We start from the raw sequence: 12175 nt of genomic DNA on the forward strand, positions 1-12175 counted from the left end.
TGTTTTCAGGCTTTTCTCCAAAACTAGAAAAGTTGCAAACAATTTTTTGAAAATTAAAGCTGAAATTCATTGTCACTTTCTCCAATTGTGCAGCTGAAGCTGTGAAAAAACCACTGAATGTCACAAGAATTGTAGTAAAACTTTAACTGCTGATAACATAATTTTTTGTACATTTAGATTGTCCCCGATCCTTCACTGACTATGCATATTTGACAAAATATGATCAGAAAGGATAAAACCAGCTATTACTGAGCTGCTTCCTAACAGCCAGTTGGATTCAGCAAGCTTCCTACACAAAGTTTTCCTATGTTCTAGGGCATCTTTTAATGGTTTCATGAGGTGTATATAAATATATATATGTATTTGTGGAGCTGGATTGCATTCTTGCAAAACCACTGGCAACATTCCCATGGAGTTTCAAGGGAACAGGATGAGCCCTTTAATGTTTTAATAGTTTTCTGACTTCTTATTGGCTAAAGGACAAGCTACAGTAAGCAAGCTTTCTGTGAAGTTTAGAGTAAATTCTCTCTGCCTTTAATCGGAAAAAACAAAATGTAGTTGGAGCCTAGCAAGCCTAGACATTTTAGTAGACTTCCTCACTTATTTGTAAGAAGATTCATGAAACAGTTACACTCATAAAAGAAGACATTTTTACTTTTTTTCACAGGACAGGGTGATATAATTGACCCATAGTGGAGTGACATAGCAGCATATTGGGGACAAATTTATTAGAATGGGCATGGTGACACTTTTTGGTCTCTGTTCCAGCATGGGACTCTGGTCCAGAATATCTCCCGCACCTGCCAGCTCTGTCATGATATTGTTTCTAGTGAAACAGGTAAGCTAATTCAATAATTAATAATGGACAGTATAAAAGTGGACTCATATCACATAAGATTTTAACCTTCACAAACAACATGTTTGTTCAAAAATAGATCTGACATAACAATTTTTATTTATTAAAAATTAGTCATGAGAAATGTTGACTGAGAAGCTGTAGAGGTTTGTATTAGAACTCACTCTGACTAGGTAATTTATTACAATTTGCTTCTATTAATGCTTGTTCATACAGTGAATAAATTGTATTTACATCCTTTTATACAATCTCTTTTCATACCAATATTGATCAATATTGAATTATATTTATTTTTCAATTTTCCTACCGCATATCAATACCATTGTGAATCATGTTTATTTTCTACTGTTTTCCCCCGTTCTAAAAATAGCTTTGCTTTGTTTCTAGCACTATCTTTTAGCCTTTGACTTGTATGAGGGGTGAGCATTGATTCTCACATTTGTGAAATCTGGTGTTATTGGTTTCATTTTGCACCTCAGCTTCTTACAGAAGGCTAGTAAATCTGCATGTGATTTCTACTTTTATTTTTTGTAGACATCTGCTAAACTTTTTTTCTAAACATATAGAAAAAAAAACCCGAAAGCTTACTTCTTTGTCCATATTGTCTTATAATTTGGAAGACTTTTAGAAATTTGATGACAAAATATCTCAGTGTAATTCACTTCAAGGAAGTTTTCACTTATTTTTCTAATCATTATTATTTATTTATTAATATCAACCTTGATTTCAATTTTTTTTTTTTTTTTTAAATTACTAAGATGTAGTAAATTTCAATTCATCTGAATACAATTCACCTATAGATTTAGGATACATTTCTATGAAATAAGTCTACACAAAAATAAGTGTAATTGACAGGCTTACTTTAAACTGAAAGTAATAAGGTATTTCTATCTACTCATCCTCCATTTAGCTGGGTTACTAAGGAAGTTGGTTTGCATGTGTATGTGCTGTAAAGACTGTAGTTATGTTCCGAGCTTTTTTATGAAGAAAAAATTACCAGGAGACACATATTCTGGGGTTTGTTTTTAATAGAAAATACTCCTAATACTTCTGTATAGTTCAAATCTAGAGCTTCTCTCACATAAATGAATATAGAACTGAAACAACCCTTGGGTTTGTGAGACACCTTAAATCTGAAGGACAGCTTGACTGACTCACTGGTTTCATCAAAGCTAACAGAAAATCTCCCAATGACTTCCATGAGATCAAAACTTAACAAGACTATAAATCACAGTGAATTACTTTGTCATAGTTATTCCTGCAACTGGTTTGAAGAAATATGTGTAATATTTCTTTATATTTTGTTTAATAAGAAAGAAAAATTTAAAAAATAACAATCATAAATCACTATATCCATGTTTTCTAGCAGACAACTATATAGATATGAAAAATATCAATCAGAATAAACCACGATCATAGCTGAAAGAATGAGTAAATATTTAAGCTCTTATTTCTAGTTTATACTTAAATTGAAGTTTTTTAATGCCCATAATAGCAAAGTCAGAATAAACAGAAACATTTCATTTCACCATTACCTTAGTATAAGAAACTAAAAGGGTGAAATCCTGATTATAAAATGGTAAGTTATGAAAAAAATAAATTTAAACCAGTCTGCAACCTTGGATATTTATTATTATAATCCACTTCCTAAGCAAGAGCTTCAGGCAGTGTTTTCTGCTGCATCCAACATATTTTTGAACAGTGGTGTCATCTTGGTACAGTCTGTGGGCTCTGAGCAAACCAAATTAATTGGAAGACCCTTCCAAGGAAGTTTGATTAAATTTCAGTACAGGTGACCTTTGGTGCAAACTGGGTGCCAGGCTCTCAGGCTGATGTGGTTCATTTGCTACTAGCAAAACTTCAGATAGCCTGAAGTGAAGAAATGTCCAGTGTAGGGCAAAAGGCCATGGACTTTCTGAGCTTCTGTCTTGGATGTTGGAGTTTAATTTCTTCTGAGTCAGAAGCCCTGTTTAAATGCTTGTGTCTGAATGTCACCTGAAACATAAAACTGAGGTCAAAAGCCATGCTGGGCTGCATGTTGCCACTGCTTGAGATCACAGTAAATTTATATGAAAGCCTGTATTTCTATTGTTAAGCATGCATTGTATCTAAATTTTGATAGCACTGAGTAGCCCAAAACTAGATCATAATAAAACCTCACTGGGATCTGTAATCACAGACCCATGTCAGATGCAGAGAGGAATTTGTTGGTACTTCTCAGAACATACCCACAGGACTGGGCCTTCTCCCAAAAGTGGCAAAAGCAGGAAAAGCCCCTACAATCTCAGCAGTGATTGCTGTGCTCTTCACATTGAGCCAGCCTGCAGACGCTTGTCTGAGAGAACCTGCACCCTTCTCTGAAGGATAACAGTGACACGGATGTAAGATACAGAAGCAAGCCGATCTCTGATTTTTTTGTTGAATCCTTTTCACTTAGTTAATCAGACATACAACACCAAGGTGTCCCACTTCTTTAATTTCCCCTTCCCTCTTAAGTCTAATGTCTTATTCCCAGCCCACACCATTTGCCTTCTCACTGGATAGCTCTCTAGTGCACTTAATGCAGAAGAATCTTAACAGGAGTCCCACTGCAGAAAACACTGAAGTCTTCTGTCTGGGGCACCTGCGTCAATCCCTTTCAAGCCAAGAAAGGAAAGCAAGCTGATTGTCCTCATTCGAAGGCACTGCCAGCATTCTTCAGCCTTTCTCTGTACATATGTTCTTATAGATTTTCCCCAGAGAGCGGAGACCACTGCAGACTGAATAGTCATGTATGGATAGCAAGCTTGCTTTTTTTAGCTACTTTTGGTAGTCCTGGTGCAAGTAGCTGATGATCAATTCACAAATTGCTGCCATTCAAATCATCATGATTTGCTGTTGAATATCTGTTTATCATTTCTTTGACAAGATAAATCTGTGGGGATTTCTTAGTCTTTTAGTTTAATGATTAAGGCCACTCCAGCACTTTCCTTACAACTTGCATATTTATCGCCCTCTCTTTTCAGGTATGCCCATCTGCGTTAGCCATACTATCCAGGCAGATTTCCACCAGGGACAAATACTACTCACTAATACTGCCTTGTAGTCCTTTTCAACATACTCCCTTGTATGTTCAACGCCAGAAATGTCAATAGTCTCCTGTACTGCAACATTGTCTACAGGTGGCTCATGTTACTTCATTTCTACAACTAAATATAAAGTCTCAAAAAGTCCTGACATACATCCTCCAGCTGTGGCTTCTAGGAGTAAAATGTTGCATTAGGTCTATCATGGTGCATGCTCTGCAGAGGGGTTCATGTTTCTCTGTGATCTAAATGGCCCTTATTAACTCATCATTGTCTGCTTCCCTGTTAATTTCCAATCATCTGCACATTTTTTAATTAATAATTTAAACTATTTTATATGTTATTCTAACTATATTTCAAATTAACTTTTGAGGTCAGCTGACAACTCTTAATTTTTTTTTTGTCAGGTGCAGGTCTGATTTGATATAGACTTGATTTGTTTTTTTCATCAGAAAGTCTTATGGTAGAAAACCAGGCATCTCACAGATATTACATCAATAGTGACCAGGTATTGGCTAGCTGAATCTGCCTGTAGCTTTGCAGAAACTGACAATTACCTAAGGAAGTGATATTAAAATGTCATTTATGCCTAAACTGCTCCTCACTCTTGTTGACTGAGCTTCTTCATGACTGTATGTCAGCCTCATCTCCAGGAATGGAACCAAACAAGCAACCAGGTAGCTGCTGTGAGGTTTTCCTTGTATTTCCTTGGCTGTTTAATGCACTTGTTTATTAGAAACTGAAGTGTTACCCTTTAAATCAAGCAGTCTTTTCTACAAATGCGTCATCTCCATGTCTTTGCCTCTTCAAATGAGGTTCACTGACCCGGGAGTATCTGAAGAATCTCCCCTGGCTTCCAGCATTTTGAGGCCTACATGAGGGAAATGTCAAGATCCTTTTTTTTTTGGAAACATGCATTCCTTTCTCATGGCTGCTGTAAATATTATCTCCTTATCTTGCAAGCCCATCAGAGGAAGTATAATGATAGTCTTTCTACTCCCTGGAATTTAAAGTAGGGTGTCTGGAAATTAGCTGAGAGACTAAAAGCAGAGTATTGGGCAGGCAACATTTCACATAGCAAAAACATGCATGAAAGAGTAGTCTTATATAACAGCCAGCTAATAGTCTCCACTGTTCTTGTTTTGAAAATAAATAAATATGTTTTGCATTATTTTTTCAACAAACATAGGTTCAAAGAAAAAGATACAGGTAAAGTTCACAGCCATACATTGTCCTGGTTATTTATCTCAGCCCTTGGCATATCACCAGGCTCAGACAAGCTCAGGACAACTACACATGTGAAAGGCAGTTTCCAAAAAGGGTCTAGTCCAGACAAAAAGAAATTAAATCAATTTCCCTGGAGAGCTGAAAACCATTCTTTCGTATAAGGATTGTTGCTTTTTAGAAAACTTACATTTAGTCTGCTCTCCAAAATTTGGTCATTACAGTTGGTAACATTTTCAACCAGTAGTGAATTTTTAATTTTTGGTGACTTACAGTGACAGTGGTTTTTGGCCTCTCAAAGCCCTGGTTTCAGGAGACCAGCTGGCATATTACACGGAGACAGCTTAGGCTGATGTCCTTTTCCCTGGATAAATAGTGGTCAAGTCATTATGCTGATACTGAACTGTAAGCAGTATCTAGCATTATCTTTTCTCTACTGCTCTGCTCCTAATTGGGCATTTCTTCAACAGCCCAAATATAATATGACACCAAGCAATTTTGCATTTAACTCTCCTATTTTTAGCCATTCCTTTCCTAAACCTCCTTCTTTGCAGTCACCAAGGCGAAGGGCTCTGGAGCGGACACTCGTGCCGGGGCACCCTTGCTAAGGCGGTAAAAGCGCAGGGAGAGAGCGGGCAGCCCAGCTCCCTGCCTAGAGCGGGAAAGAGTGGGAAAGGGCGAGCTGCTGAGGTGCGGCAGCTCTGATGCAGTGTGGGCGGGGACAGGAGTGACAGCGGCCAAACCCCCCCACCTATAAAAGCAGCCCCCAGGGAGCGTGAGCAACCAGGAGTGTGGCGAACACGACGGACAAACAGGGTGTGGCACGTCAGGAGGCAGTGGCGCGTCAGTTTGCGCAGCAGTTCGCGCGAGCAGGGCGAGCGGGGAAGGCCAAGTCCCCCCCCTCCCTAGTTCCAAAGGGAAACTCAGGCAGTGGTCATCGTCCTCCCAGGAGAATACCCGGCAGCTATGGTTACCACTCACCCGAAAGCCGCCACCAGAAGGAATGTGGCGACCCAGACGGAGCTTCCGCACAAACATGCAGCCGTCCAGGTCTCTGGCTGCAGGGAGTGCCTAAGCCTGTCGCTTGTACCGGAGGGCAGTGGAGACAGCAAATGTATTTGGTGTGACCAGGTAGATGATCTCCTCAGCCTGGTGGCAGAGCTGGAGGAGGAGGTGGAAAGGCTGAGGAGTATCAGGGCATGCGAGAGGCAGATAGATTAGTGGAGCCACACCCTACCCTCCCTGGGGCCAAGGCAGCAGATGGAGGCCCCACAAGGAGCGGAGGATCCCCTACCCTCTTGCCAGCAAGCAGAAGGAGGGGATCCAAGAGACGGGGGGGAATGGAAACAGGTCCCTGCCCAGGGAGGCAGGCGAATCCCCTCCCGGCCTCCCTCACCTTCCCAGTCACCCTTACATAAAAGATATGGGTCTCTGGAAGTTGAGGGCCAGGCAAGTGGGGAAGTAGGTGAAGGTGAAGGTCCAGCCAGGGGGTTGCCGAGGGCCAGTCAGTCACCCCCACGGATTACGACTGCCCCTGTTAAGAAAAAAAGGAGGGTAATTGTGGTAGGCAATTCCCTCCTGAGGGGGAATTGAGGACCCAATCTGCCATCCGGACCCATCCCACAGGGAAGTCTGCTGCCTCCCTGGGGCCCGGGTTAGGGACATTGCTATGAAACTCCCTGGTCTCGTAAGGCCCTCCGATTATTACCTGTTGCTGGTTGTACAGGTTGGCAGCGATGAGATTACAGAGAGCAGTCCAAAAGCGATCAAAAGGGACTTCAGGGCACTGGGGTGATTGGTTGCAGGATCAGAAGCACAGGTAGTGTTTTCCTTTATCCCATCAGCGGCAGGGAAGAATGCTGGAAGGAACAGGAAAGCCCAGCTGATTAACAGGTGGCTCAGAGGCTGGTGCCATTGGTGGAATTTTGTTTTTTTCGATCATGGGGAGGTTTACATGGCACTGGGCCTGCTGGCGGCTGATGGAGATCAGCTGTCTCCAAAGGGGAAAAGGATTCTCGCTCATGAGTTGGTGGGGCTCATCGAGAGGGCTTTAAACTAGGTTTGAATGTGGAAGGGGATATAACCAGGCTTGCTAGTGAGGAACCCAGGGGCAGCATGGCAACGCTGGGAGTGAAATTGATAGCCCATCTCAAGTGCATCTACACCAATGCACGCAGCATGGGCGACAAAGAGGAGGAGCTGGAAGCCCTTGTGTAGCAGGATAGGTATGACTTAGTCACCATCACAGAAACATGGTGGGATGACTGTCATGACTGGAGTGCTGCACTGGATGGCTATAAGCTCTTCAGAAGGGATAGGCAGGGAAGGAGAGGCGGTGGGGTGGCTCTGTATGTTAGGGAGTGTTTTGACTGTATAGAGCTCGACAGTGGTGATGATAAGGTTGAGTGCTTATGGGTAAGGATGAGGGGAAAGGCTAACAAGGCAGATGTCCTGTTGGGAGTCTGCTATAGACCACCCAACCAGGATGTAGAGATAGATGAAGTGTTCTACAAGCAGCTGGCAGAAGTCTCACAATCACTAGCCCTTGTCATCTGCTGGAAATAAAACATAGCAGAGAGGAAACAGTCTTGGAGGTTCCTGGAGTGTGTGGAGGATAACTTCCTGACACAGCTGATAAGGGAGCCTACCAGGGGAGGTGCCTCACTTGACCTGCTGTTCACATACAGAGAAGGACTAGTGGGAGATGTCGTGGTTGGAGGCTGTCTTGGGCTTAGCAACCATGATATGACAGAGTTCTCAATTCTTGGTGATGTAAAAAGGAGGGGCAGCAAAACTGTTACCATGGACTTCTGGAGGGCAGACTTTGGCCTGTTCAGGACACTGGTTGGGAAAGTCCCTTGGGAGGCAGTCCTGAAGGGCAAAGGGGTCCAGGAAGGCTGGGCCTTTTTCAAGAAGGAAGTCTTAAGGGTGCAGGAGCAGGCCGTCCCCATGTGCTGCAAGACAAACCAGCGGGGAAGACGACCAGCCTGGCTGAACAGGGAGCTTTTGCTGGGACTCAGGGAAAAAAGGGAGAGTTTACCACCTTTGGAAGAAGGGGCGGGCAGCTCAGGAAGAGTACAGGGTCTTGTTAGGTCATGCAGGAAGGAAATTAGAAAAGCAAAAGGCCAGCTAGAACTCAATCGGGCCACTGTTGTAAAACATAATAAAAATGTTTTTATAAGTACATCAACAATAAAAGGAGAGCCAAGGAGAATCTCCACCCTTTGCTGGATGTGGGGGGGAACATTGTCACCAAGGATGAGGAAAAGGCTGAGGTACTTAATGCCTTCTTTGCCTCTGTCTTTAATAGCCAGACCAGTCATCCCCAGGGTACTCAGCCCCCTGAGCTGGAAGACAGGGACAGGGAGTGGAATGGAGTCCTCATAATCCAGGACGAAGCAGTTAATGACCTGCTATGCCCCCTGGATGCTCACAAGTCTATGGGGCCGGACGGGATCCACCCAGGAGTACTGAGGGAGCTGGCAGGGGAGCTTGCCGAGCGACTTTCCATCATTTATCAGCAGACCTGGTTAACAGGGGAGGTCCCTGATGACTGGAGGCTTGCCAATATGACTCCCATCTACAAGAAGGGCCGGAAGGCGGACCCGGGGAACTACAGGCCTGTCAGCCTGACCTCAGTGCCGGGAAAGGTTATGGAGCCGTTCATATTGGGTGAGCTCAACAGGCATGTGCAGGTCAACCAGGGGATCGGGCCCAGCCAGCATGGGTTCATGAAAGGCAGGTCCTGCTTGACCAACCTGATCTCCTTTTATGACGTGGTGACCCGCCTGGTAGACGATGGAAAGGCTGTGGATGTCATCTACCTGGAGTTCAGCAAAGCCTTTGACACCGTCTCCCATAGCATTCTCCTTGGGAAGCTGGCAGCCCATGGCTTGGACGGGCGTACTCTTTGCTGGGTAAAAAACTGGTTGGGTGGCTGAGCCCAGAGAGTAGTGGTGAATGGAGTTAAGTCCAGTTGGTGGCCGGTCATGAGTGGTGTTCCCCAGAGCTCCATTTTGGGGCCAGGCTTGTTTAATATCTTTATCAACTATCTGGATGAGGGGATTGAGTGTTCCCTTAGTAAATTTGCAGATGACACCAAGTTTGGTGGGAGTGTCGATCTGCTGGAGGGTAAGATGGCCCTGCAGAGGGACCTGGACAGGCTGGACCGATGGGCCGAGGCCAACTGTATGAGGTTTAACAAGGCCAAGTACTGGGCCCTGTACATTGAGGTGCTGGAGCGTGTCCAGAGAAGGGCAGCAAAGCTGGTGAAGGGTCTGGAGCACAGGCCTTATGAGGAGCAGCTGAGGGAACTGGGATTGTTTAGCCTGGAGAAGAGGAGGCTGAGGGGAGACCTTATCGCTCTCTACAACTACCTGAAAGGAGGTTGTAGTGAGGTGGGTGCTGGCCTCTTCTCCCAAGTAACAAGTGATAGGATGAGAGGAAATGGGCTCAAGCTGCGCCACGGGAGATTTAGATTGGATATTAGGAAAAAATTCTTCACGGAAGAGGTAGTCAAGCATTGGCACAGGCTGCCCAGAGAGGTGGTGGAGTCACCATCCCTGGAGGTGTTCAAAAAACAGGTAGATGTGGCACTTTGGGACGTGGTTTAGTGGGCGTGGTGGTGTTGGGTTGATGATTGGACTGATGATCTTAGAGGTCCTTTCCAATCTTAATGATTCCTAGTTTTTACTTTCATTATAAGTAATCCAGCCACTAAGCCAGGAAACATGAAATTGCTACTCTACCCTTAATTGGTTTAGTGATGGACTTGGTAATGTCAGGTTAATGGTTGGACTGGATGATCTGAAAGGTCTTTTCCAACCTAAACGATTCTATGATTCTATTCTATGATTCTATAAACAGTAATTATCAGCTACAGCCCTCTTAAAGGCCTCTGCTGTCAGTGTTGTATGATAAAGGTGTGTCAGAAAGATGGATATTTACAGAAAGCAAGTTAAAATATGAGTGCCCTCAGGAAAATTGCAACCCTTACATTGATAAGGTGCAAGAGACAGATGTCCACCACATCCTAAACACATCAGTCACTATATATAAAATCATTATTAAAATCTGTCTATAGCTGGGAAATTTTATTTTTTTTAACAGCAGAGCAAATTTTATATTATAAGTAATTTCATCAGTGGAGACAAATCTAATTCTTCCCTCTGTGCTAGCAACTGTTGATCTATATCCCTGATCTCATCCTTTCGTGCTAACATCTAGGTCTCTCTCCTTTCTGCTTCTTGTTGCCAAGGGAGTGACTCAAGGTCAGCATGTCCAAGCAGGGCTCCTAAGCCTCTTCTCTCATTCCCTTGTTGAACACCAATGACAATCCCCTCAACCTCTGTGTTTCTTCTGTGTTTCTGTGGCCTCAGTGCCATCCATGTCTTATAAATGCAGCAGTCCTCTCCCATACAACCTGCCAGAATTTGTCCACCAGAGCAAGTGCCCATTTAGACACCAACACACTTTTTTTGCTTTGTGTTCTCAGCCTATCTTCACCCGGAAAAGAAGAGACTGGGTGATGGTTCCATAGGACCCTGTGGATTGAGGGTGGATTGTTCTTGTCTTTAGAAGCAGCAGAACATGTTTGGGGACAGAATCTTCCAGAACACAGCACAGGGTGAGCAGGCAAAGGGAAAGAGCTAGAGCAAGGAGCCAAGAGCCCACAGTGTAGGAGCAGCCAAGAGGAGCAGGCAGCTCTTGTAATCATGGGATAGTTGATTTCCAGACACCAGAAAGGATTCCACAGAATCTGCTGTCATTAAACTGGCTAACTCCAAAGCTGAGCCTGTCTTCAAGGCTACACTAGTAAAAGGGAGATTGTTCTTGAAGTGCTTTTATTTCTATTCTCTCTAAACAGATCACATTGATGCAATTGTTCCAGATCATATTCTCTCCAGAAATCTAGCTTTTCAGAATTTAAATTAATTCTTGATCTCCTCTGGGTTCATCACTGTAACAGGAAGGCCTAGGTAAAACCAGCTTTGAAAACATCTAAAGCAAACAAAAAAATGTACCTACAAAAACTCAGGACATCAAAATCCATTTGTGTGAGATGTTTTATATGGAGAAAATTTTGGCGTGGATAAAAATAATGCTCCATTTCACTATGTGAGAAATCTTGAGGGCAAAGACTCTTCTCCCCTGTGGACACAAGAGGAGAGCAAAACTGTGCCCTGTTCAGGCAAAAAAGGCAACAGAGTTGCTGCAGGTGGGCAAGTAAAAAAAAGATTTACAATTGTGTTTTCTCAAAAAAAATAAGGAAAAGAAAAATGTCTATGGCACAGTTGCAGCTGTTGGAGAAAGAAGTGGTGTTTGAAGTGCAGGGCAGGAGTACAGAATGCACTGGAGAAAAGGTTTTAGTAGCTAAATAGTATTGCTTATTCACTACCCTTTTATTCAATTTTTTACTGTACTATTCAGCGAGGTGTGCTTGATTATCTTTAAAAATGCTCTATAAATAAACAGCCCTCAAAATTATCATCCATCAGATTCCTAAATTAATCTAGCACAAACATAAATACACGAGAAGTACTAGCTGACCTTGGCATAAATTGACTGTAAAAAGCCTGGAAAGACTGTAAAATTTGTGAAGATAAGCACCCATTTTCTACAGTGGAGGAATGAAATGCCAATGGTTTTGGTGCACCCTCACAGGTCCTAGCAATTAAATATCTGCGTGGATTTTTTAAAAGGGACTTTACACAAGTTGAATAGATTTCTGTGGTAATATAGCAGCATGGCAATACATCTCTTGCTCAGGCAAAGACAGCAACTGAAGAAATTTCACTAATAGTTTCCTGGAGAAGGAAGGGGTCTGCCTTTACCTCCCTGCTTACCTACCATTCTTCTCTTCTCTTCTCTTCTCTTCTCTTCTCTTCTCTTCTCTTCTCTTCTCTTCTCTTCTCTTCTCTTCTCTTCTCTTCTCTTCTCTTCTCTTCTCTTCTCTTCTCTTCTCTTCTCTTCTCTTCTCTTCTCTTCTCTTCTCTTCTCTTCTCTTCTCTTCTCTTCTCTTCTCTTCTCT

General features: G+C 43.1%; 1 protein-coding gene across 1 annotated transcript in view; it reads left to right on the forward strand.

Annotated features, from left to right (window-relative positions):
* Window positions 1-733: 733 nt before the first annotated feature.
* The window catches only part of GLP2R (glucagon like peptide 2 receptor), a 46874-nt gene continuing 35432 nt past the window's right edge, over window positions 734-12175 (forward strand). Inside the window, exon 1 of the mRNA XM_075719917.1 lies at window positions 734-838. Coding sequence (XP_075576032.1) covers window positions 734-838 — 105 coding nt within the window. The remainder of the gene's footprint in view (window positions 839-12175) is intronic.

Source organism: Pelecanus crispus, chromosome 12 (assembly GCF_030463565.1).
Source record: "Pelecanus crispus isolate bPelCri1 chromosome 12, bPelCri1.pri, whole genome shotgun sequence".
Taxonomy (NCBI): domain Eukaryota; kingdom Metazoa; phylum Chordata; class Aves; order Pelecaniformes; family Pelecanidae; genus Pelecanus; species Pelecanus crispus.